This window comes from Eptatretus burgeri, chromosome 17 (assembly GCF_056783735.1).
Source record: "Eptatretus burgeri isolate ZD-2024b chromosome 17, Ebu_testis_v1, whole genome shotgun sequence".
Lineage (NCBI taxonomy): Eukaryota > Metazoa > Chordata > Myxini > Myxiniformes > Myxinidae > Eptatretus > Eptatretus burgeri.
In genome coordinates this window covers 10,147,316-10,170,625 of record NC_140977.1, presented here as the reverse complement: position 1 = coordinate 10,170,625, position 23,310 = coordinate 10,147,316, and the positions used below count along the sequence as shown (strand labels likewise).

The 23,310-nt window shown below is 46.9% G+C and overlaps 1 protein-coding gene across 6 annotated transcripts in view; it reads left to right on the top strand.

The window, feature by feature from the left end:
• The first annotated feature begins 4,326 nt into the window (after positions 1-4,326).
• LOC147009276 (uncharacterized) overlaps positions 4,327-23,310 on the top strand; it is a 113,837-nt gene continuing 94,853 nt past the window's right edge. For 3 of the 6 annotated variants that reach the window (XM_085861998.1, XM_085861996.1, XM_085861997.1), the window contains exons 1-2: positions 4,329-4,701; positions 10,814-10,876. In XM_085861998.1, the coding sequence (XP_085718124.1) occupies positions 4,587-4,701; positions 10,814-10,876 (178 nt within the window). In that variant the 5' untranslated portion in view covers positions 4,329-4,586. Of the gene's footprint in view, positions 4,702-4,907; positions 5,635-10,813; positions 10,877-23,310 lie in introns of those variants that run through there. The other 3 variants (XM_085861993.1, XM_085861994.1, XM_085861995.1) reach the window with 3 other exon arrangements.

Here is a 23,310-nt window from a genome sequence, read left to right as displayed (position 1 = left end):
AATTGCTCGTCTTCATGTCGATGCCAACCGCTGCTGTCTGCGGTCGCTTGGTGCCATGTTGTTGTTGGTCAGCCATGTTTCCTTTTCACATCTGCTGATGGACAAGCCTGTAGAAACACAACCGACACGTTTACTCATAAGTATTCCACTGATCGAGTTTTGTGGATTAAAAACCTGTTTGCTCTGTAATATAATGTTTTGGGGAAATTGAGCAATGCAGAGAATATGAGAGTGCTTAATTACCTGGAGAAAATGGACGTTTGTTGCATTTTTTTTTCACGAAGTCCTGACTTTTTAGCTCACCTGGAACGTGGTTCCGGGGAGCTTATGGGATGGCGCGTCGCCTGTCCGTCAATCGATTCGTCCAACCGTCCGTCCACAAATACTTACAACTTCTTCTCAGAAACGACACACACAATTATGATGAAACTTGACTACTACCTTCATCACCCTTGATGTACCAAGGATTGTTCATGACATTAGAAAAATCGAGGTCGAAAGGGGTTTCTGGGGGTGGGAGGGGGGGAGAGGAGATTGGGACCACACTCTGTGCAGAGCGTTGGCGCTGCTAAAGCAGTCTCCTTGGCTATTGGACACAATCCTGGATGGGTCGTCACGTCGACACAGTATACCAACAAGCTGGCACTCATTTTGCCGACCTCAGAAGGACGACAGGCAGAGTCAACCCCACCTGGTATTAATTCAACAACTGAATGGGATTTGAACTCAGGACCCTAGGATCCAAAGCCCACCACTCTAACCATTAAGCCAACACCAAGCATGGTAGGGGTTGCCCCTCCCCCCCAAAAAAGAGGTATTTCCTTCCTTCTCAGAACCGACACAATTTTGATGAAACTTGACAACAACCTTCATCACCCGTGATGTACCAAAGTTTGTTCTCAGCATTAAAAAATAATCCATCGGTATTTACTTTCTTCTCCATTACATATTCTCTGGGTCATCCATGTCTACCAGCGGTTCCCTGGTTATCTTATCCAGCCGCGACCAGGTGAGCGCCCAGGTGTATTACCCCAAATGTTTATTACGTACCAAAATGATGAAAAGCAAAGTGATCTTTTGGTATAATCAACTTTATAATGTACGATACAGTATTCCGAAATCATTGGTAGAGTGAGCAGCCGAGAGAATGTAAACGTCTTTTTTTTTTTTGTATACTATGTCGAGGCTCGTGTGAGAGCGAACACACAACGCACATCAAGGGGACATGAGACAAGAGGGGCTGGAGTGGGAGGGACAAAACAGTGGGGAACAGACACATTAGGAGATTTGCGGAAGGGAGAGGGATGGGACGGGGAACATGGGGAATAGAAGATGGACATTACAGGGACTTTCAGGAAGGAAAGCAGGGAATTTGAAGGAAGTGGGCTTGAGTGGATTATCAGGGGTAGAAAAGATCGAGGATTTGGATGGGGGATGATAAGAGGTGGTGGTGAACAGCTGTTTTGAAAGCCTGGAGGGAAGAATGGGAATGAATAGAGTGAGGTAGTTTATTCCAAAGGCGGGAAAAAAGAGGAATGAAAGAGTGAAGGTGAGCAGTGATTCGTGATTTTGGTAGTTTTACCAGAAGGGGGTTTATGGCTGACCTTGAGCGCCCTGAGGAAATGTGGTGGGGACAAATCGCAGAGAGAGCAGGGGGGGCAAGGCTGGAGAGGAGATGGTAGAAGACAGAAAGACCACCGACCAACCTGCGGTGATTGAGTGAGAGGCCCAAAGACTCAGCCTCATTGCGGGCGATGCCGATGACCTGAAATGCCCTGGTTTTGACAGCGTGAAGCCGAGAAAGGTGGGAGGTAGGAGCACCAGCCCAGAGGGGAGAGCAGTACTCCATCACGCTACGGACAAAAGCTTTGTAAGTGGTCAGGAGCTCAGGACTGTTCATCACGTGACATCACATGATGAACGCCAAACGAGAAGCTGCGACTCCTCAGTGATACTTTGCACGATGGAGGATTCCCAGTCGGCGACTGACTTTGGAGGCGAGGTTTGAAATGTGGCTTTCCCAGGAAAGGTCATGGCAGATAGTGAGACCCAGAAGCTTGAAAGAAAGGACTTCTTCCAGAGGATTTTTGAGAAAGTGGATGGGGGGGTTTTCTAAATGGTCCTTTCGAAGAGACATCGTGAGAGTGCGAGATTTGTCCGGATTGAAAGACACGTTCCACGTGTTGGACCAGTTTGTGATTTTACCCAGATCTGCAGTGAGCGAAGAAGCTGCTGCTTGCCAGTCTGAGGGATGACCCATGGTACGGCAGAGGGTGGAGTCATCAGCAAAGTGATATAGAGGATTTTCCAGAGAGTTGGAGAGATCATTGATGAAAACCAGAAAAAGAACAGTGCCCAGAACGCTACCTTGAGGAACTCCAGCCTGGACAGGAAAAGGGGATGAAAGAACTCCATTTAGGGCCACACGTTAACTGCGACAGGAGAGGAAGTCTGCGAGCCATGAGTGGAGATGGCCTTGGATACCATAGGAAGAGAGTTTGGTGAGTTGGGCAGGGTGCCAGACCGTGTCAAAAGCACGTGATATGTCCAGGGATACGGCTGGGATTTCCTGTCTGGCATTGAGGACCTCCATCCATTGTTGGGAGAGCAGAAGCAGCATATCCAGGGTAGAGTGAGTGACCTGGTCTGAAACCAAATTGATGATCAGAAATCAAGCCATTGGAGAAGAGGAAGGATTTCATGTCTGAAGCGACGGTGGATTCCATCACCTTGCTGATGATTGGGAGAAGGCTGATTGGTCTGTAGTTGCAGCGATCTGTTTTTGTACCTTTATTATGGAGGGCAGTGATGTTTGCAGATTTCCAAGCAGATGGCAGATGATCTTGAGCAAATGAGATGGTGAACAGAACAGAGAGAGGGTGAGCAAGAACAGAAGAGCAGGTTTTGAGGACACGTGGGCTGATGCCGTCTGGACCGGTTGCAGATTCTGAGTCGAGGTTTGACAGCAAGCTCTCCACCTTGTCAGGAGAAAAGGACACAGAGTCCAGGGACAGTTGGGTGCGACTGGGTAAGGTGGATCGAGAAAGTGATGGGTTTTTGACACAAGATTTAGCTGCAAACACTGAGTTTCGGCATTCAAAGTTTAGGTCTGATACTGGCAGGTCATCCCTCGGATGGACGTTAAACTGGACGTCCCGTCGCACAATCACCTCCAAGCTCTCTCGCCTGGGTTTGAATCCCGACCCGGCTATAAACTGTCATCCTGGTTTTTCACAGGCAGGGTGATTAATGTGTGTGCGCCGTCCCTCGGATGGACGTTAAACTAGACGTCCCGTCGCACAATCACCTCCAAGCTCTCTCGCCTGGGTTCGAGGAAGAAGAAGTCAAAGGTATCGATCCAGGAATGGTAATGACCTTTAAATTGACCTACTTTATGCGCAATTTTTGATGGGAGTTGCGAGGAACCAGGAGGCCTTGGTCTTCGGAGGTTCCTCAAAGTTTGGTGAAAAAAAATACTCGAGATTTTTTTTTAGCAGCAGACTCGAGGTTCGCGTAGTGAACGTGGCTCCAAGAGAGGAGTTGTTGGAGTTGTTGGAGTTGTTGGAGTTGTTGGAGTTGTTGGAGTTGTTACAAAACATTTAGGACTCGGCTCTTTTATATACAGGATCCGGATCTCCTTAAATACTAAACACCTGTACACATCCTCGCATTGAGGGTGCCTTTTTAATATATTCGTTATTATTTATTAATATATTCGTTATAAAAAATAATATATTTTTAATATATCATGAGCTTTTTAATATATTCGTACATTTGCTTTAAAGTTTCGAAAAGTTCACGTTACTATTTAAAGATTATTCCATTTAATGTGTTCTAATTTCGTAAATACACGATTTTCTCGTCATGAACGAGGAGCCTCCATGACGGGCCTCGCTATTGGCTCCATCAAGGCACGTGACGAAATATCGGAAGTTGTTGTTGTTGTTATTGCCTTTAGGACGCGGCTCTTGGACACATTTGTCCTTGTTATTACCACGGGTGATGGAGGTTGTGGTGAACTTACGCCCAGATCGTGTGTGTTGTTTCGAAGAAGAAGATCCGGTCGTGTTTCCGTGCGGACTCACTGACTGACATCACGTGATGAACGCCAAACGAGAAGCTGCGACTCCTCAGTGATATTCCGGAGTAAAACTGCACCATATTCCTGTTCATCAACATGTAACCTGTGAAACATTTTCCCACAACCCTCCCGTAACTGATTGGACTGGTTTATTGCCGCACAAACTGGCCGTTTTAACATTTTTTTTTGGGGGGGGGGGGGTTTCAATCTGGGATGCGTTCAATGCGAACTCGATCAGCGACGCGAGTCAGTCACGTGGTGCGAACGAAGAATGGGGCCGGTCACGTGACCTCGAGCTCAACGTGGGCACGCTCTTCACGGGTTATGAGCATTCGATGTATTTTCGGCTGAGTTACGTAGGTAGACCCTCAAGGATGTGAAAACGCCATTGTATGTAAAGAAGAAGGGGATAGGGAAGAGGAAGAAGGAGAAGCGGAGAAGGAAAAAGAAGTGCGCGATATTCATTGTTTTCTCAATTCGCTGCACTCAGTGCTGCGGTTCCGGAATGAATTGTCCCAAAGTTGAGAACACCGTGCTGGGTGCGATGAATCGAGATCTCTCCGGTGAGGAACACGAGGTGAACCCTCCGGTATCTCCCGCCGATAAGGAGTTCGGACCCGGTACGTGCTGTTCTTGTTCCCGTGCGGGGTCCGTGCTGTGCACGATGTAAGTGAATAATTTCTGTGGAGAATCCCACGATGTCAGGGTCGGGTCCCCCTCGTACACGACCCGTGTCGATGTCCTGAGCCGGTGAAACGATTCCGTTCGTTGTAATCGGAGCTCGAACGGTGATTTTGATTACTGAGAGCAGATTCGTTAACGGACGAGTCTGAGGAGTTGTAATCAGAGCTCGAGCGGTGATTTTGATTCCTGAGAGCAGATTCGTTAACGGACGAGTATGAGGAGTTTTAATCGGAGCTCGAGCGGTGATTTCGTTTCCTGAGAGCAGATTCGTCAACGGACGAGTCTGAGGAGTTGTAATCGGAGCTCGAGCGATGATTTCGATTCCTGAGAGCAGATTCGTTAACGGACGAGTATGAGGAGTTTTAATCAGAGCTCGAGCGATGATTTCGATTCCTGAGAGCAGATTCGTTAACGGACGAGTATGAGGAGTTTTCATCGGAGCTCGAGCGGTGATTTCGTTTCCTGAGAGCAGATTCGTCAACGGACGAGTCTGAGGAGTTGTAATCGGAGCTCGAGCGATGATTTCGATTCCTGAGAGCAGATTCGTTAACGGACGAGTATGAGGAGTTTTAATCGGAGCTCGAGCGATGATTTCGATTCCTGAGAGCAGATTCGTTAACGGACGAGTATGAGGAGTTTTCATCGGAGCTCGAGCGGTGATTTTGATTCCTGAGAGCAGATTCGTTAAGGGACGAGTCTGAGGAGAAGTTCCATGGTCGGTTTCTCCTCAGCGACGGAAGAGATTTTCTGTTTGAGGAGGAACTCGAATTGTCCCTGAAGGAAGAGATCTTCCGTTCATTGAAACATTTCTTGTGATTTCAGTTCCGTGATGGTGATTTGTGTTCGTTGTTCCTTCACAAAGCCTTCAGGTCCGAGTGCATGGTCGACCTGAACTGAAGTTTTCATGAGGGATTTCAATCCATCTTGGGGGGATATTGTATTGTATTCAGCAAAGTGACTTATTAACCATTTGTTAAACCATTATTAACCAAATAACCCGGATTTGAATATCATGACCTCATGATACCTCATGATACAGTCTGTTAACTTCCTCAGATGATGATGATGATGATGGCGTAAATCCTTAAAAAAAAAAAAAAAGTGTGGTGTGTGAGTTGGGGTGATATTGAAATTTTCGTTGCATTGGTGGTGAAACAACATCTTGGTTGACCCATGCATGGTAGACCACGTGTTTTGCATCACTGTTGGGGCTTGTGTGCTCAATCAGGGATAAGAGTCAGCCTGGTGTTGGCTCAGTGGTTCACGTGGCGGCTTGGGATCCGAGGGTCCTGAGTTCAAGCCCCGTCGGCCGCTGAATTAATACACCAGGGGGTTGACTCAGCCTGTCATCCTTCCGAGGTCGGCGAAATGAGTACCAATTCCAGTGTGTGTACTGGTAGAGGGGCACTGCATCAGCGACACAGTCGCGCTTCAAGAAATGATAGCTACTAATGATAGCAGCTAAGCTGCCATACGACTACCAGGGATAAGGGTAATTAATTAATTATTTTTAACCAACAGGTCTCCTGTACATCAAGGAAGGTTCTCATTGTGTTGATACGAGAAAAAAACGTACAAAACTCGTCATAAAGATTTGCCACTTCGGTTTTCCTTCCCCTTTCTCTGAGAGCAAACGGACAAAAACGCAACTGGAAGGGCACTCGGTAGAGCGCGTACCTGTGCAACGCTGATTTAGTTCACGTTTTGTATCCCACTGATAGACTGGATCTGTATTCGTACCTGAACTAAAACTTAATCGCCTTGGTCTTGTCACCGAATCCACTCGTCCACCAAGTTTCGAGCGAATCCATCAATAAGTTGTTGAGACATTGTGCTATACGTCGCTTTAAGCCCGATCACTCAATGGTGAAAAGATCACTTAAAAAAATTATCGGATTCGGATCATCACCAAAAATGGGAATCAATTATTGGTCCGAATCCGTCCACAAGTTTTTGAGATATCCTGTTAACAAACATGCAAACAGACGGACGGCGGTGAAAACGACCTCCATCCACCTTCGGTGGTGGAGATGAAGGGATAAATTAACAACCAAACCAAACGACACCAATAACAAAAATGCATGTTCTGTTTATACATGACGGAGGACAGGGGAGGGAGAGAGGAGGGAAGATGCAGGACGGAGGACAGGGGAGGGAGGACGGACGATGGAGGAAGAGCGAGGTGACTTGGGATAATGCCTTCATAGAGGGCAATTAAATAAGGCCATTAATTATCCTCAAAAAGGGTGTTTAAATTAACTCAAACACCCAATTTTCAGTCATGCACGACTTTGGAGTTCCCTTAGAATGCATGTCAAGTTCTAGGCCACTAGGTTTCATGGTTTTTGAGTTTTGAAACACACACACACACACACACACACACACACACACACACACACACACACACACACACACACACACACACACACACACACACACACACACACACACTTTACCGAAGGTCCACAGATCCTTTAAAGTAAATTACAAAAGACGTTTCTCTGGATTTCTGACTAGCTTCCGAAGGCTTTTGCTATTTCTGTGACATCAATATTGTTAAGGATTCAGCGGTGGCAGGGCGGATTTGGACGAGTGCGTCAATCACTGTCCGTAACCAGTTTGGGTTTTCGCACCCTACTCTCGACAGCCAAATGTTACAGATTCGGCACCACCCTAACCACCGCCGTCTCCGGGGTTATAACGCCGGCTGGATCGGCACAGGCCTCGGGTCACACGTCTCGAATCACGATACCAACGTACCCCTGGACCTTACCAGTTGGGGAAATAGACCCCAGTTACAGACTGGTTTTGTCAGAGACCGAGCAAATTCTGCCAGTCTGGAACCATTTTAGTTTTTATATCCAAATTGAGCGGATCGTTCCTCGGCGCGGCACGAATTAATTCAAAGCGGCAACTTCATACGAATCAGCCAGATTTATTGGGGACACATCGGGGTAACACAACACAAGCAAAGCATTCATGACAATGTTGTAATTAATCTATAACCCGTTCTTAACTTGTGAGCTACGGGTTTCGAAGGGGACCCTAACGAGATAAACCTTAAATGACATGCAGACAAGACACGGACAGCATGCAGACAAGACACAGAGTACTTGGTGATGTTTCATGGACGAGAGGAAAGTGTCAAAAGCACGAATGTGGCTCGTGACAAGCCGATGTCCACGGATTCGAGCCCCAAGCTCGAGCACGCCGCGTGGCAAAATGGCGCTCGTCCATGTGTCGCAGCCCTCACGCACGCAGCCTCGGCGTGTTCAGACCCCGCGAGGTCGACTGCACCAGAGCGAAAGATCGATGGTGGGTTTCAGCTGGTTTCTCCCAAGATCCAGTATACAAGTCCAGGCCTGGCCTGTTCACCAGGCCAAATCGAGGTGTTGGGCTCCGCCGGCTGGGTCCATGGGATTCCAAGACGTCGTCAAGCCGTGAGGTGAGTAGGGACAGTCAGAGGCTCCGTCATTGGACTCCGGATGAACCTGTCGATGTGCTCCTCACGAAAGCCGATTGCACCCCACCTCAGCGCTCAGTTTCACCACTACCGATCGCAGACTCTGCGCGCTCAGGTTCAGTTTCTCTCCCGGCAGATCCAACACTGCCTTTCCTTCGCTCGCTCGCCTTGAAGCCCACTGGCTCCTCCCTTCAGTTTCACTTCCTTCTCTAGGCCACTCCCCCTTTCAGAGCGCTGGTCGGGGACTATTGTCCGGAGAGAGGAAGGAAGAAGAAGAACCTCTCGGTCCACCACCACTGTACGAACAATAAACAGCCTCTTACACCTCCCGACACATGTAGCGTCCATTCACCGAACAACCTGGCTAAACATGCATTTAATGGGGGATCTGGGCTAATCCTATATTTAGTCATGCACTAAGGGCCATTTCCACAACAATATGTTGGAGACTGTGTTGATGAACGATGAACATGGCACACAGCAATGTGGTTAAGCCGGCATTGATTCATATCAATGTGTTCCTCAGCCAAGTTCTTAACCGTTTCAATGCTGAAAAATTGTGCTCACACCTGCAAGACGTCACCTGTCAGGCAAGCAGCACCTGAAGCAGGATGAATATTTTGGGAAACAGACGACGAAGTTCTTTCGGCATATTGCAATAAGTAACCTTTGCGTTGTTAAGTGAGGATGTTGCTGTTGTGGATTTAAACATTTCAAGCTGAATTTTGAGGGCACTGCTGTTTATCTCGTGGTATTGTTGAGCCATCATGTCGTCGTCTTTTCTGGATGTGACCAGCATCTCTAGTTCCAGATATTGTGACAGACCAGTCTTCGTAATGTCAAGCCTTTCTCGGAGGTGGCTTTTTCCAATATCCATGAACTTGAAATGTTGGACTCGGTAGTTCTCTTCTTCATTTACGGGTTGGTAATGCTATGCTGGTCCCTTGTACCGCTTTGGTGGCTTGCACCAGCGTGGCAGGGTTAGTGGATCCAAGTCGTACTATTCAGCTTTGTTGACAACTTCTTGAAACACTTGGCTGAAATGTTCATCCGATCTCCAGGTCTGTAACTGGTCAGCAGTGACTGTGACGGTGGACAGCATTCTTAAACGATCCGAAGATTGAAGAAAAGAAACCGGTCATTTCCATTTTGTTGATTAATATTTAATGACGTTGATTAATATGCACATTTTCAACTGCGTGCCACAAATTTCTACCTTCATCAGTAACGTATCGAGGCAATTTATTTATATTTGAATCACATTCGGGATATTTAAGGGCCCTCAAGTGTTTGATTGTTCTGATCAAGTAGATTCAATTAGAGTTACTGTCAAGTGAAACGTTAAAACACCCCTTCGATTTGCTGGATCTTTTCAAGATGACGCCCAGTTCATGTACCGACTGAATTGCATCACGAACCATCGGACATACAGCCACAGACTGCTGGACAACGATGTTGGACATGTGTGTTCCACAATGGAAGTACCATGCTAAGAGTTGGTGTTCTTTTATCTTGACTTGGCAACCATTATATTGACAACTCAAACAGGCAGCCCCGTCATATGTTTTACTTCTTAAATGTGTGACGGGGAGCATGATGCGTGTGAAGACGGCATGCACCATATTTGCAATTGTCTCCCCTCTCTTGTTTTCGGGCAGTTCATAAAGTCCGATGAAATCTTTCTAATGCACGTTGTGGATTTGCGGGGGTTCAGAGGTGCCCTTGTCTCGCCCGATTGGTATGTCAGGACCCGGATCGCTGGTGGCATCTTGGGATTGGCCCCGCGGATTGAAGCAGGTCGGGTTTGTTGGATACCGGGTTTTTGGCACACTGTCAAGGTTTAATTGGGATTTATTGTTCACCCGGAATGCAGCGCTGACAGGATGTACCCTTGGACTGGTTCCGGCCGGTTTTAATGGTTCGTGAGGTATTGAAGAGATGACGTGAAGGCATTTCTGCACGGAAAGGTGTGAGAAATGGCTTAAGAGGTAACGTGTGTGATGTAAAAAGAACATATATGGACACTTATCTAACACATTCGCAATGAATAATAGCTATTTACATGCAATACAGTACGGTTAAAACTGAACAAATATGACAAAATAACTATTGTTATACTAAACAATGATTATTTTACCGCTAAAGCCAAAACCATAACAATATATGTGATATTCGACATACATAATGGGGGTGACGTGACATGACACACCTGGTAGATGTACACAATACAACCATTCACAATGGCTCCAAAGAACTACAACCAAACATTACACACCATATATTGTAGTTTTCTATTGTTTATTTGTGTTTATTTGGACCTTGGCATTTGTTTGAACCGATCAGTGTATTTTGTGTTAATAATGTATGATGAGTAAATAAAGTTCAAAGGTAACGTGAAGTACGAGTTTTGACAAGCATTGACGAATGGGGCAGATCATTGGATTCAATTTTTTCAAAACATTTAAAATACAGGAAGTGTTTATCAGAGATTGAAAAACAAACACTTCTTGAACACGTGTTGTGATAACGAGTTTGTTTTGAAATGTCCCTTAAAATTGAGTTTGAATGTGATGTTTTATTTTCAGATGATATTGTGGCGGTGAAGGTGGAGTCCGAGTTTCTGGACCAGTCCCCCTCGCTCGATGAAGGTTTGAATGACACCAATCTTCATTTTAGAGTTCTTTTTCCTTATTCTTTCCTATAAAATAGGAACGCTATGTTTGTTTTGCTGAATGTAGTTTCTGATTGATCAAATGACAAATGACAGTCATAAATCATTTTTGAGGGACTGTTGGGCGGTGTATGAGTTCAGTGCAATGTTATTGCGAATTATCTTGTGATTTGATGTCTAATTAATCGCTTATTACCCTCGCCGAAGGAGAGGGTATTGCATTTGGGTCCGTTTGTTTGTTTGTCCGCACAGAACTTTCATGTTTTTTCCCTGCAACCGCTTGTCAGATTGAGAGGAAATTTTCACCATCGGTGTGACTACTCGTGAAGAATGTTTTAATGATAATTATACCGTCATAGGCCACGTGATGTGGTAACCATGTTGGAAAAACGGGGGAAAAAAAACTTTGGACCTCTGCATCTCTGAAGCCGCACCAAGGAAAAAAATGAAACTTGGCACAGAGCAAGTACTCCTCATGGGGAATGAGTGTGATGTTTCTTTTTATGATGTCATAGGTGCCTTTGTTATAACGTCATTATTGCATGTGTAAAACGCTACATCCGATCAGTATGAAAAAAAAATATATATATATATATATATATATATAATCTCTGTCGAGGCTCGTATGAGAGTGAACACACAAATGGACAACAAGGGGAGCAGGACACAAGAAGGGTGGGAGAGGGATGGGGAACAGAGACATGAGGAGATCTGTGCAAGGGAGAGGGATGGGGTGGGTACACAGGGTAAACAAGATGGACGCGACAGGGACTTTCAGGAAGGAAAGCAGGGAATTTGAAGGAGGTAAGTTTGGGGTGGATTAATAGTGGTAGAAAATATCATGGTTTTTGATGGGGAAAAATAAGAAATGGTTGTGAACAGCTGTTTTGAAGACCTGGAGGGAAGAGTGGGATTGAAGAGAGTGTGGGAGTTTGTTCCAAAGATGGGGAAAAGAGGAATGAAAGAGTGAAGGTGAGCAGTGATTCTAGATTTTGGTAGTTTTACCAGAAGGGGGTTGCTGGCGGACCTTGAGCGCCCTGCGGAAATATGGGGGGGGGGAGGGGTCATATCTCAGACAGAGCAGGGGGAATGAGGCTGGAAAGGAGATGGTAGAAGACAGTAAGACCACCGGACCTGCCTGTGGTGAGAGTGTTGAGCCCAAAGACTCAGCCTCATCATGGGAGATACCAATGATCCTAAATGTCTTGGTTTCCACAGTGTGAAGCTGAGAAAGATGAGAGGTGGGAGCACCAGCCCAGAGGGGAGAGCAAGACTCCATCAGGCTGCAGACAAAAAATTTGTATGTGGTTAGGAGCTCAGGTGTGCCAAGGAAGGACTTTGCATGACGGAGGATGCCCAGTCGGCAAATGGCTTTGGATGCCAGCTTGGAAATTTGGCCTTCCCAGGAAAGATCATGGCAGATAGTGAGGGACAGAAGCTTGAATGAAAGGAGTTCTTCACGAGGATTTTTGAGAAAGTAGATTGGGGGGGGGGGGTTCCAGACTGTCCTTTCGGAGAGACATCATGAGACTGAGAGATTTGTAAGGATTGAAAGACATGTTCCACATGTTGGACCAGTTCGTGATTTTATCCAGATCTGCAGAGAGCGAAGAGGCTACTGCTTCCCAATCTGAGGGCTGACAGATGGTATGGCAGAGGGTTCAGTCATCAGCAGAGATAAAGAGGATTTTCTCGAGAGTCAGAGAGATCATTCATGAAAACCAGAAAAACAATAGGGCCTAGAACACAGCCTTGATGAACTCCAGCCTGGACAGGAAGAGGGGATGAGAGAACTCCCTGAAGGGCCACACGTTGGCCGTGATAGGAGAGGAAGTCTGTGAGCCATGAGTGGAGATCTCCTTGGATACCACAGTAAGAGAGTTTGATGAGCAGGGTGCCAGACCGTGTCAAGAGCACGCGATATGTTAAGGGAGAGGGCTCTGATTTCATGTCTGGCATTGAGTACCTCCATATATTATTGGGAGAGCAGAAGCAGCATATCCAGGGTAGAGTCACCTGGTCTGAATCTAAATTGATGATCGGAAATCAAGCCATTGGAGAAAAGGAAGGATTTGATTTCTGAAGCAATGATGGATTCCATAACCTTGCTGGTGATTGGGAGAAGGCTGATTGGTCTGTAGTTGCAGGGATGTGTTTTTGCACGTGTTTTATGCAGAGTGGTAATGTTTGCTGATTTCCAAGCAGATGGCAGAAAACCTTGAGCAAATAAGAGGGTGAATAGAACAGAGAGAGGGTGAGCAAGAGCAGCAGAGCCGGTTTTTATGACACATGGGCTGATGCCGTCTGGACCGGTTGCGGAATCTGAGTCGAGCTTTGACAGCAAGCTCTCCACTTTGTCAAGAGAAAAGGACACAGAGTCCAGGAACAGCTGGGCGTGACTGGGTAAGGTGGGTACAGAAAGCGAAGCGTTTCGGCCACAAGATTTAGATACAAACACCGAGTTTAGGCATTCAGCCCTTTCACGTGTTGTGTCAGCAGTGCAGCCATTTGAGGTAAGGGAGGTGATGGAGGGGGAACATACACCAGAAACAGATGCGATTAGACGCCACCAGGAATTGGAGGAGGGAGACAGGTTTGAGAGTTCAGACTTCAGATTAGAAAGATGTTGTTTGGCGCTCCTGAGGGGAGATATACACTTGTTCTGAGCTTTGTGGAAGGAATTGAGCTTGCCTTCAGTTGCATTAGCCTTTCATGAGTTGAAGGCAAGTTATTTCAGGACAACTGCCTCGCCACAACCTTCAGTGTACCATGGGCGGGAGGAAGGGAAGGACAACTGAAGACGACATGGGATAAATCTGTGCATGAGAGAGAGCAAGTTTTGATAAAAAAAAACATTTCTAGGATGAGTTGATGTTGGAGGAAGTAGCGATGGGAGACCAGTCTCGAAGTTTGATGGCTGCTTGAAGTCCCTGCCAGTCGGCCTGAGTGAAATTCCAGACTCGACGGTGCTGTAGTAGTTCTCCAATAACAGCCAGAGAGATGTCCACTTTGATAAGCATGTGTTCAGAAGAACCGATTTGAGCGGAGGAAGAACAGCAGATATTTTCAGGTAAATTGGTCAAAATCAGATCCAGAAGAGATGGAGTACCATTGGTTGAGATCCGGTCGGGAAATTGACCGATTGAGTCGGTCCCAATATGTTGCAGAAGTCTTTTGCTGAAGTGCCATGGCTGGTGAGAGAGGTACCCACACCCAGACAACTGGCATGATGACAATTGAAGTCGCCACATGTGAGGAAGAGAGTTCGGATGAGAGGATAGAAGTTGGTCCTTGTTTTCAGATAGTGAGGTGCAAATGGATTCTTCATTGCTTGGTGGACGGTACAGCACACATAAACATGAGGTGGGAGTGGAGGGGAAGCCGTAGCCAGGGTATTCCTGGGGGTGTGGGGGAGTGAGGGCAGTGCATGGAGAGTGAGGAATAGTCTTTGATTCAGAGAGCAACTCCTCCACCAGGACGAGGCTCAGGTCTGTCATACCGGAGGAGAGAGTAACCAGGGAGAGATACGAGGGAGTCAGAGACGTCTTGAGGGAGGAAAGTTTCTGATAGGCAGATTATGTCTGCGTTATCAGTGGCAACCTGTATGGAAAGATCTGTCAGGTTTGAGTGAAGGCCCTGAATGTTTGAGGTCCACACTGTTAATGAAGAGGGAGTAGAGGAGGTTTTGGGTGCAGGGGAGGGGTGGGAGCGGGGGGGGGAGGTAACGAGAGTTGTTGAAAGAGCGTGAGGGATTGCAAAAGAGCTTGGGGAGAGGGTCGGATGAGGAGTAAAGGCTCGGTGGTGATGGGTTGAGGTACAGTGGGCAAAGAGCAGTTGAATATTGGAGGAGGTAGAGTGATGAGGTGGAAGACAGAGGGTGGGGGAAGGAGGCACCTTTATGGATGTGAGGGGGAGGGAATTTGAGAAGAGGGAGTGAGGGGAAGATTGGAGAGAGGGGAAGAGTTTAGGGTGAGGGTGGAGAGGTGAGGGCGGAGAGTTGAGGGGGAGAAGGTTGAGGACGGAGAGTTTCGGGTGAGAAGGGTGAGGGCGGAGAGTTGAGGGGAGAAGGGTGAGGGCGGAGAGTTGAGGGGAGAAGGGTGAGGGGGAGAGTTGAGGGGAGAAGGGTGAGGGGGAGAGTTGAGGGGGAGAAGGGTGAGGGCGGAGAGTTGAGGGGAGAAGGGTGAGGGGGAGAGTTGAGGGGGAGAAGGGTGAGGGCGGAGAGTTGGGGGAGAAGGGTGAGGGCGGAGAGTTGGGGGAGAAGGGTGAGGGCGGAGAGTTGGGGGAGAAGGGTGAGGGCGGAGAGTTGGGGGAGAAGGGTGAGGGCGGAGAGTTGGGGGGAGAAGGGTGAGGGCGGAGAGTTGGGGGGAGAAGGGTGAGGGCGGAGAGTTGGGGGAGAAGGGTGAGGGCGGAGAGTTGGGGGGAGAAGGGTGAGGGCGGAGAGTTGGGGGGAGAAGGGTGAGGGCGGAGAGTTGGGGGAGAAGGGTGAGGGCGGAGAGTTGGGGGAGAAGGGTGAGGGCGGAGAGTTGGGGGGAGAAGGGTGAGGGCGGAGAGTTGGGGGAGAAGGGTGAGGGCGGAGAGTTGGGGGAGAAGGGTGAGGGCGGAGAGTTGGGGGGAGAAGGGTGAGGGCGGAGAGTTGGGGGGAGAAGGGTGAGGGCGGAGAGTTGGGGGAGAAGGGTGAGGGCGGAGAGTTGGGGGGAGAAGGGTGAGGGCGGAGAGTTGGGGGGAGAAGGGTGAGGGCGGAGAGTTGGGGGAGAAGGGTGAGGGCGGAGAGTTGGGGGGAGAAGGGTGAGGGCGGAGAGTTGGGGGGAGAAGGGTGAGGGCGGAGAGTTGGGGGGAGAAGGGTGAGGGCGGAGAGTTGGGGGGAGAAGGGTGAGGGCGGAGAGTTGGGGGAGAAGGGTGAGGGCGGAGAGTTGGGGGAGAAGGGTGAGGGCGGAGAGTTGGGGGGAGAAGGGTGAGGGCGGAGAGTTGGGGGGAGAAGGGTGAGGGTGGAGAGTTGGGGGAGAAGGGTGAGAGGGAAGCTTGGAGGAGGAAGAGTGTGAAGGTTGCTTTGCTTGGGAGGGTTGAGAGGGAGGGTTGAGAGGGAGGGGGACGATGACAGCAGGCACGGCCAAGGTGTAGGAGGGCGATGTGAGAGGTGGGGAGAGGGGAAGAATGAGACTTGGTCAAGGTATGGTGAAGTAAGCAGCAAGCAGGGGGAGTTACAAGATTTGAGGTGTTGGGAAGAAGGGGAGGTGTGCTGAGAGGAAGGAAGGAGCATGTTTGTGGTGATGGTGTACTGATTGAGAGGGTGAGATATCTGTTTGGTTAGAGTGGAGCCCACAGATTTGAGAACACCACACACTTTGGGACAACAGAGGAGGAGCTGATACTGAAGCAGAAGACAGTGAAGAGGAGCTAAAGTCAGAGATGCGATTAAAGACATGACGTGAGGGATACAATAAAGGAGAATTAAGAGAATGGAGAAAAGAAACGTCACAGTGGGACATTTCAGACACGGGATGAAGGAAAGGTCGAATTGAAAACAGCCTTAGGAAGGAGAGGAGAGTAGTGAATTATGATAAAATACCGAGAACCACACGTGTGAAAGAGGAAGTTGTAACATTTTAAGAGACGGTTTTTCATAAAGATTACGTAAGATTAGTTGAAGGAAAGGTTGAAGAAAAATTGTGTTGGTGTTGGTGAATTTGGATCAGCAAACGTAGAAGGAAGCTGGTAGTTTGACGAAAGTTACAGGAAGAAGAAGAGTGGGTAGAGAAACGTGGTTTCAGGAGGTGTAACGTGAGGGGAAAAGAAGAATATATCCATCTATATATATATATATATATATATATATATATATATATATATATATATATATATATATATATATATATATATATATATATATATATGTATATATATGGCGAACCGCATGTAAGTACTTACCACCCCTATTTTAGGGCATACCCTGATTTGAGTGGCATTTTTGAAAGTCACAAAGACTACCACTGGTCATGGAATTTGGTTCATTGCACAGACAGTGTTCCATAGGACCTTAAAATATATAGGTTCATGGGTCTATGATGTATATTACTGAATCTACAGGATTTTTATTGAATATACATGCCCAGTATTGGCCTTTTTCTTGTTTCACCTGAAAATATGACATATATTAGACCATGCAAAAATACAACATATAAAACATTTTATATGAAGAGCCTGGTGTTGGCGCAGTGGTTAGGGCAGTGGCTTGGGATCCAAAAGGTCCTGAATTCATCCCCGTTGGGCCACTGAATTAATACACCAGGGGGTTGACTCAGCCTGTCATCCTTCTGAGGTCGGCGAAATGAGTACCAGTGTACTGGGCCGGTGTATACCCCGGTTAAAATAGGTGTACCATATCCCTGTGCCGTAAGAGGCAACCAGGGTTGCGTCATTTAGGGCATCCGGCGTAAAACATGTGCCAAATCACTATGCGGATCATACGGATGATCCGCTGTGGCGACCCCGAACGGGACCAGCCGAAAGAAGAAGAAGAAGAAAACATTCTATATGAAATTTCTCATCTAATCAAAATGTTGTCACCCACCGTATGAGAAAATCGGCATTTGTGTCGGTCAGTGGTGGATTCGCATGATATATGCACATTCTGGCATATTTTTATTTTTTCTTGTTTTATTGCTCTTTTAGAGCCTGGGACTATGAAATCCCCTCACAAAATGACTAGTTTATCAATAACTCGTATTTACGTGTCTTAAATTATTCAACTCGTTACCAATAATCAATGTAAAAAAAAATTGAGATGATCCGGGTGGATACTTAATTACAGCGGCTTGACCGAACTTTCCAACCCAAATGTCCGACTGCACGTCACGTTTTTAAAAAAATGCTTTTATTCTTCTGTGCATCAGATTATTTTCACTAATTTTTTTTTACAAATGGGGCCCAGTGATATAGATATAATAGTATAAAAAATATATTGAAAACATGCATGACTTTGGTTTGGAGTAATTTTGCATTTTTGTCCGACTGCACGTCACACTTTTTTGAATTTGATTAAAAAAGTAATTTTCTTTAAAAAAAATGTAAATATTTTTCCAGGTATTTAAAAAATATTTTATTAATTTGGAAGGCAGTTAAAACAGTTTTGGAGAATTTAGAGAGCTTTTTGTTACTCCCAGAATTGATTGAATTTAAAATTTACGTCCAAGAATTTGTTCGATAAATCTCTCTTTTAGTGCTTTTCAGCATCTGACAGTCACTGAATAGAGCAGTAATAAAAAAATAGGTATGTATTATTTCTTAATAATCTCAGAAATTGGTATTTTGATTATTAGATTAGTTGCTAGAATAAGTTACATACTATGACCTTCATTTATTTTGCCAAAAAAGAAAAATTAGGTAATTTCATTGAAAACTCGCAAAACCATCAGAATAGGTACCCCTTCTTCAAAGTATCATATTTCGGTATATATATATATATATATATATATATATATATATATATATATATATATATATATATATATATATATATATATATATATATATATGTAATCCGGCGCCTCAGAGGCTTGGGTTGGAGGATCACTTGAGGACGGGAGCTCTGCGCTGGGCCGCGCTGTGAGAGGGCATAGGGCAGCCCGGAATCATGGCGAAACCCAATCCTTATCCCTGTGTCGTAAGAGGCGACCTGGGTTGCGTCAGGAAGGGCATCTGGCGGAAAACCTATGCCAAATCAGTATGTGGATCATAATGGATGATCCGCTGTGGCGACCCCCAACGGGAGCAGCCGAAAGAAAAAGAAGAAATATACATATATATTTACGAATTTCGGACCGCCCGGCGTGCGATCGGCCACGTAACTCAAATCGCGACCGCGTCGCCCACCGGAACGGACAATTCAGCCGTGACCCTCCATTCTTTTCCATTCTTGTTTGTGTCTCCTTTATTAGGGTAGGTCCTAACTGTTCCTTCATCCGACGAGTGGTGTCGATCAAGTCCTGCACCACCGACATTGCTCCTCGTGGTGATATCACACGCCCCACCTTATTGCGCTGTTCCATTTCCTGGCTCCTTTTGAGCCGTTCCTCCTCTCGGAACTTTCTGAGTTCTTCGTTCTCCCTCCGGAGTTTTTCAATTTCCCTGGACGACAATTCTGCTTTCTCCTCGAATTGGTTAACTTCAAATTCATGTTCTTTTTGTTTTCTCTCCCACTGTTCCTCTCGTTCTTCCCTCTCCAACCTCGTTGTCTCCTTCAATTGACTGACTTCTCCTTCCTGCTTCATTCCTTGCTCCTTCACTTTCTCCTCGTACTCCAACCTATTTTTTTCCTTTTGTCGTTCAGTTTCAAATTCATACTCTTTTTGTTTTCTATTCCACTGTCTCTCTTGTTCCTCATTCTGTAATCTCGTTATTTCCATCAATTGGCCGATTTCCTTCTCCTGTTTCATTTGTTCTTCCTTCATTACTCTTTCTTGCATCTCATTCTTTAGTCTGGCCTTCGCTTCCAGCTGTTCGATCTGTACAGTGGGGTTCCTTAATGTTTCATTCTCTGCTGTCGTTCTTTCTTCTCTCACCATCCTCAACTCGTTTTGTAATTCCATCTCTTTGTTTTGGTATTTCTGGAACTCAGAAGCTTTCTCTTCTAATTCCTTTCTCATCTCCGCACACTCTGACCTTGCTTTGACTTCTAACTGTTTGATTTGCACAGTGCGGTTCCTTAACATTTCATTCTCTGTTCTCTTTCTTTCCTCTCTTAACATCCTCAGCTCGTTTAGTAATTCCCTCTCTTTGTTTTGGTGTTTCTGTAACTCAGAAGGTTTCTTTTCCAATTCCTTTCTCATTTTGCATGCTTCTTCACTCATTTTATCCCTTCTTTCCACTGCTTCCCTCCTCAATTCCTCCCTTTTCTCACCGTATTCCTCTAGTTTTCCCTGCCATTCCTCTCCTTCTTTTATCCTCTTTTCCAGGCACTCTCTTTTAAACTGGCCTGTCCTTACCTCTCGCTTCAGTTGTTCCGATTCCACATCGTGTTTGCGTTTTTCCTTTTCTAGCTTTCCTTTTTCCAGCCTTATTTTCCTTTCTTCCTCCCTCATTTCTCCCTGTAGTTCTTTGAACTGTTCAGACTTTTCCAGCAATTCTTCCGTCCTTTCCTCCAGCTGTCCCTCTCTTTTTATCTTCCGTTCTAGGCTTCCTCTTTTCCGAATGCCTTCTTCTACCTCTCGCTTTAGTTGCTTTATTTCCAAATCGTGTTCACATTTTTTCTCTTCCAACTGTATTTCCCTCGCTCTCCCCTCTAGTTCTTTGAACCGCCTTGCTCCCTCCAATATTTTTTCCATTAGTTGTTTTAATTCCAAATCGTGCTCCTTTTGTTTCTTTTCGAGCTCGGTTTTCCATTCTTCCTCCAATTGTTTCCGAAGCCCGCCGATGTCCGCCTGCCATGCCCACGTGGCTTGACACAGTTGTTGGGAGCGCTCGCCTCGTGTCATGCCATTCGTTGCGCTAAAAATAGCCGCCTGCTCCGTGCTGCGCAGAGGTGCGATCGCGCCGCCATTGTGCAACTCAGAGTTAGTTTGCCGGCAAAGTTCGTGCTCATAATATGGGGTTGAGCTCCCCCATGGAGTATAATTACAAGAACCGTCCCGGGCCATGGATTCTACATTCCTACACATATCTAATCCACCCGGCACCCGCTCGCCTTGAAACTCCATCTTATTTCTCGGAAGAAATTAATTTAGATTGCTCGTAATTTGGGGGGAACGGGGGGGGGGGGGTTGCTTCGCAAACCCCTGGTCCGACTCCCTTAAATTTAGTTGGAGACCGGGGTGGATTTGAATCCCACACTCCTGTACACCAGTGTTACGAATTTCGGTCCGCCAGGCATGCGATCGGCCACGTAACTCAAATCGCGACCGCGTCGCCCACCGGAATGGAAAATTCAATCGTGACCCTCCTTGGAACTACCGCCAGGAGCTGGTCACGGGTGGGTCTTTCGACCACACCACAATCGTACCAATCGGCCACCCGCGCAGGATAGGGTTGTTCGCCAAACTCGACCTGCCTAAGTACCTGCTCGAGTAGTTAACCGGGCGATCGTACCTCGCCGTTGGCCGGCCCAGGACACGAACCGCTCAAGCGGTCCGTTCCGTGCGTCGGTGATAACCGAGCGGTGTTATCGCCGGCCCCGACGGACGTGACTCTATTTACTGGGTGCTTACACCCTTCGACCAATTCCTTCCGTGATGTAAGATGGAACTTTCAAACAAGGGAAAGGACGCAACGAAAAGGGGAACAGTTCAACAAGCACATTTAATGCACACTCAGACAAGCACGTATTTTACAGCCATACAGAAAATCATGCATGTATAAGAACAGTCAAGCAAGCAAATGAAGAATTACAACCGAATAAAGTGTCTTTATTCCACACGCACACTTAGACAATTCTACTTATAAGACGGCGCCACCACATGCATTTACACAAAAGCAAAGGAAAAAGCCACCCTCAAAGGCAAGGGTGGCAGACAGGTTCGTGGACCAAATGAGCGGCCAGGTCCACGAGACCGAAGGATCTTACCCATGCCCTCGTGGCGCGATGGCGGGCAAACCGCGATGTCAGCGTTGCTGCGCCTGGCCTCGTGCCCCTGGCGTGGCCGGTGACCTCTCTCCGGCGTTCTCCGCGCAGGCATGTGTTTCACCGTCGGCACCACGGTTGGGGAGGGGAACGGACGGGGTTACCGGCGCTTTCTTAGCACGGAGCTTTCTTAGCGCGGAGTTCGGTAAGGGAGACGGGAATTGTTGACGCTCCGTCCAACGAGTTGACGCTCTGGACCGCACTGGCTCCGGCGAACTCCTCCTGGCTGTGGCCTCCACTATGCCCCTTCTCCGGCGGCGGTCCCCACTCAGCCCTCTGGTTCGCCTCTGAGCCCTCCTCCGCGTCCCTGCTCCACTCAACAACTTGCCCTCCTCGCCCCTCAACTTCGACCTGATCTCCGAGCTCCTTCCTCTTCCTTCGATCGGCCCCCCATCTGCCTTTCCCCGTCTGCTCCGAGCTCCGTCTCCCAACTCTGCCCCACCGACACTGCTGCACCGACACTGCCGCCGTCTGCCTCTTCGAGCTCCGTCCTGTTCTCTGACCCCTCCAGTCTGCCTCGAGCTGCGTTGTGCTCGCGCTTATATATGCCGGGGGAGGAGTGCATATGTAAATTTGTGGATCACAGCGGGTTTGGAGGCGGGGCTACACCACCTGATGCTCAGCCATTGGATAGATGAAAAGTGGACGTGAATCATTCCTGATCCGATTTCTTCTTTGAAAGGATCCCATTCACAACCCATGGCACGAGGTTCGGTAGAAAGGCGAAAGTGGTGGGAGTTTGCTGTGGTGGTTTGGGAAGGGTGTTGGTGGTGGCGATTTGGTTGTTGGCAGGCGTCGTTTGAGAATGGCGGCGAAGCGATATTTGCGGGGTGGAGTTGTGGAGGTAAAGAGGTGAAGGTGGTGGTGTTTGAGTTGTAGTTGTTTTGGGAATGATGTTTATGGTGGCGATTTGGTTGTTGGGGGATGATTGGTCCAAAATAACGACAGCAAAAGAAAAACGTCTATCTCAAAGGATCACAGCCCTGTGAACACGGAAATTCCCTCTAAACAATGATGGGGAAATCTGACTACACATATACTTATCGTCATAACTGATCTAAGGTCCTTTATGGTGGTCTGCGAATTTCCACAGCCGTAACACTATTTAGTTTAAAGATTAGGAAAAGGAAAGGTTGAAGAAAAAAAATCGTGAAAGTCTATGGTGAATGTGGGTTGACAAAAGTAGTCCGGAAGGAAGGTCACGTGGTAGATCGTTACCACTAAAGTGGTAGATCGGCAGGAGGAAGAAGATTCGGTACAGGAAGTCACTTGGTCACATGAGGTAAAACGTCTTTTTTTGTTGTATTTAAAAAATATATATTTAACCTCCGCCATCGAAGATCGGAGGTTACTGTTTTCACCCCTTTCTGTTTGTTTGTTTGTTTGTGAACTGTATTACGGAAAAACTCCCCGACGGATTTCGACGAAACTTGGTGGGGGGGTTCGGTATGGTCCAAAGATCATGCCATTAGATTTTGGACTTGTTCCCCCCCCCAAAAGAAATTGTTAGAGAATTTTTTTTTTTGCATTTCTAAATGTTTTAAGTGATTTCCAACCCCCCCCCCCCAAAAAAAAAATTGTTAGAGAAATTTTTTTTTTTTTTTTGCATTTCCACATGTTTTAAGTGATTTCCAACCCCCCACCCCAAAAAAATTGTTCGAGAAAAATAAAAATTTTTGCAACTTTTTTTTCAATAAAATTTCGATTTCTTTTTTTTGCATTTCTACATGTTTTAAGTGGTTTCCAGACCCCCCCCCCCAAAAAAAAAGTTGGAGAAAAGAACTATAACTGTCAGCACT